The sequence below is a fragment of the Phaethon lepturus genome, unplaced genomic scaffold, assembly GCF_000687285.1.
Source record: "Phaethon lepturus isolate BGI_N335 unplaced genomic scaffold, ASM68728v1 scaffold27999, whole genome shotgun sequence".
Taxonomy (NCBI): Eukaryota; Metazoa; Chordata; class Aves; order Phaethontiformes; family Phaethontidae; genus Phaethon; species Phaethon lepturus.
This window is the reverse complement of record NW_010565979.1, coordinates 3,665-6,110: the sequence shown is the minus strand read 5'-3', so window position 1 is coordinate 6,110 and position 2,446 is coordinate 3,665. Positions and strand designations below refer to the sequence as shown.

The 2,446-nt window shown below is 65.5% G+C and overlaps 1 protein-coding gene across 1 annotated transcript in view; it reads left to right on the top strand.

Moving 5' to 3' along the window:
• Positions 1-1,557: 1,557 nt before the first annotated feature.
• Positions 1,558-2,446, top strand: part of VSIG8 (V-set and immunoglobulin domain containing 8) — a gene marked incomplete at its 3' end in the record, with an annotated part of 2,176 nt that continues 1,287 nt past the window's right edge. Inside the window, exons 1-2 of the mRNA XM_010295345.1 lie at positions 1,558-1,606; positions 2,007-2,212. Coding sequence (XP_010293647.1) covers positions 1,558-1,606; positions 2,007-2,212 — 255 coding nt within the window. The remainder of the gene's footprint in view (positions 1,607-2,006; positions 2,213-2,446) is intronic.

The window sequence follows — 2,446 nt, the reverse complement described above, 5'->3', positions numbered from 1 at the left end:
CGAAATCACAGACGCGGCAAAGCACGTGCTGGGCTCAGCCCCAATTCCCAGCACGGGGCCGGTAAGGGTTAACTGGCAGCGGTGAGCTCAGCTTGGGGCCAGTAAATGGAGCAGCTCTTGCCCCCAGGGAGTGTTTGGGACCAGCCGGGCGGTGCTGCCCAGCTGGATGGTACAGTCATGGTCTGGAAAGCACCAGCATGGCTGAACTGTGCCGCAGGGCATTGCATGGCTGAGCTGGACATGGGGCCTGGCCCACAGCACCAGAGCAGCCCAGGGTGGTGGCTCAGCCAGCCCAGCCCCTCCAAGGGACACAGGCATGGAGACTGCCCCTGGCTGGGGCTTCCCCAATCCGCCGCCGAGCACCCCTGCCCCAACCCCTTCATCCGCCGCCGAGCATCCCTGCCCCAACCCCTCCATCCGCCGCCGAGCACCCCTGCCCCAACCCCTTCATCCGCCGCCGAGCATCCCTGCCCCAACCCCTCCATCCGCCGCCGAGCACCCCTGCCCCAACCCCTTCATCCGCCGCCGAGCATCCCTGCCCCAACCCCTCCATCCACTGCTGAGCATCCCTGCCCCAACCTCTCCATCCACGGCCGAGCATCCCTCTCCCAACTCCTGCATTCACTGCCAAGCATCTCTGTCCCAACTTCTCCATCTCACTACAGAGCATCCCTGTCCCAACTCCTGCCCTCAGATCCCAGGAGGTTCCAGCCCCTCTCTTCCTCCCCTATGGCTGTCCCAGCCTCCTCCAGCCACACTGCTTGTCCCCTCCGCTGTGCTGCGCTTGGCCTGGTATGTGCTGCCCCTGCTGCTGCTACGCCACCATGTCCTGGTGCAGTGAGCCATGGCCTGGAGCACCAGCCAGGCTTCTGTATTTCAGCAGTGCCACCAGCACCAGAGTGGGCTTGGTGAGTGCCATGGTCCCCGCATGGCCACGGTATCCCTGTGCCTGCTTGCTGAGGGGGGCAGGACTGGAGGAGGGATCTGCAGGAGCTTAAGCCCATGGTCAAACCACACCTTTAAGCTCTTCCAATTGCCTTGAGTCCTGCCCCAAGACCAAAATCCTTTTGGGACCTGCATGGGGTCAAGCTGGCACTTTCATGCGGCCGTGGTGCTCAGCCACGCTCGGACTGCTCCTAGGGGGTCCCGGGCAGCCTTCTGCCACCTACCACACTCGTCTTGCCAGTGCCCACTCCAGGGTAACCAGCCATCAGGCACCCTGGGGTCCATGGCCACCCGATCCCTGCTCCGATGCTCCAGATGCCCTAGAGCATGCTGGTGCCCCTCGCCCGTGCTGCCTGCAGTGGCCCTCGGCCCGGGTCCGGCTGGATGGGAGCCCGTAGCATGGCGATGCTTAATTACCAGGTAGGGAGTGGAGAAGGGCGGCATCGCTCACACACAGCTTGGAGCCACTCAGTCATCCCAAAGGCATCCGCCCCACAGGGAGGAGCGCCCTGGCCCAGCATGTAAAAGCAGCCCCGCACGGCCGGCTGCCTTGTCGCCTCGGAGCCTCCTCCGCTCCCGCTCCTCCTCACTGCCCGGCACGGCTGCAGCGTCATGGCAGGGCACGGCGCCAGCCTGCTCCTGCTCCTGGGTCTCATGCCAGGTAGGCGCTGATGGATCCCTGCACTTGGACCCACTCCTGCTGCGATGCCGACAAGGACTGAGGGGTCCCTGCCCAGCTGCAGGGCACCCCAGGGTGCCGGATGCACCCCATGGTCATCAGAGCACCTGCAGCCAGGGATGGTCCTGCCCTGACATCCACCCATGTTGGCCGGAGCTGGGCGGGTGGCATTAAGCCCACCATGTCCCTTTGTCCCTGATGCAGCATCACAGCACCCAGAGGGTGCCACCCTGATGGGTACCCAACCCCACTGGGAGGCCCAGTCCCTGCAGGTGCCTGACCCTGGCAGATGAGCTCCTGCCCCATCCCTGCTCCCTGTGGGTCAGGGTGCTGCCAGGAGTGGGGTTGGGGCACAAGTTTGGGGTGCCCCCGTGCTCCGCAGCCGGTGTGACAGGTGCCGTTCTCTCCCCAGCTCTCCTCCTGGCCGTCAGGATCAACAGCAAGGGCAGGGAGGTGCTGTACCTGGCCAAGGGAGACTCGGTGAAGCTGGGCTGCCCCTACGTCCTTGAGCCCGAAGACAACGGTCCCCAGGGCGTGGGCATCGAGTGGATCCAGATCACGCCCGAGCGGACCGGCCCGGAGAATGTGGTGAGTGTCACTCGTCCCAGCAGCCGCCATCCCACCAGGCAGGGCAGGCAGGGCAGGCAGGGCAGGGCAGGCAGGGCAGCCAGGGCAGGCAGGGCAGGCAGGGCTGGGATGAACCAGACAGAGCCCAGCCAAACAAGCAGGGCCAGGCAAGGACAGGCAAGGTCTGGCAGGGCAGGGAAGGACCCGGCAGAGCAGGCAGGGCTTGGAAGGACCAGACAAAGCCCAGCGGAGCAG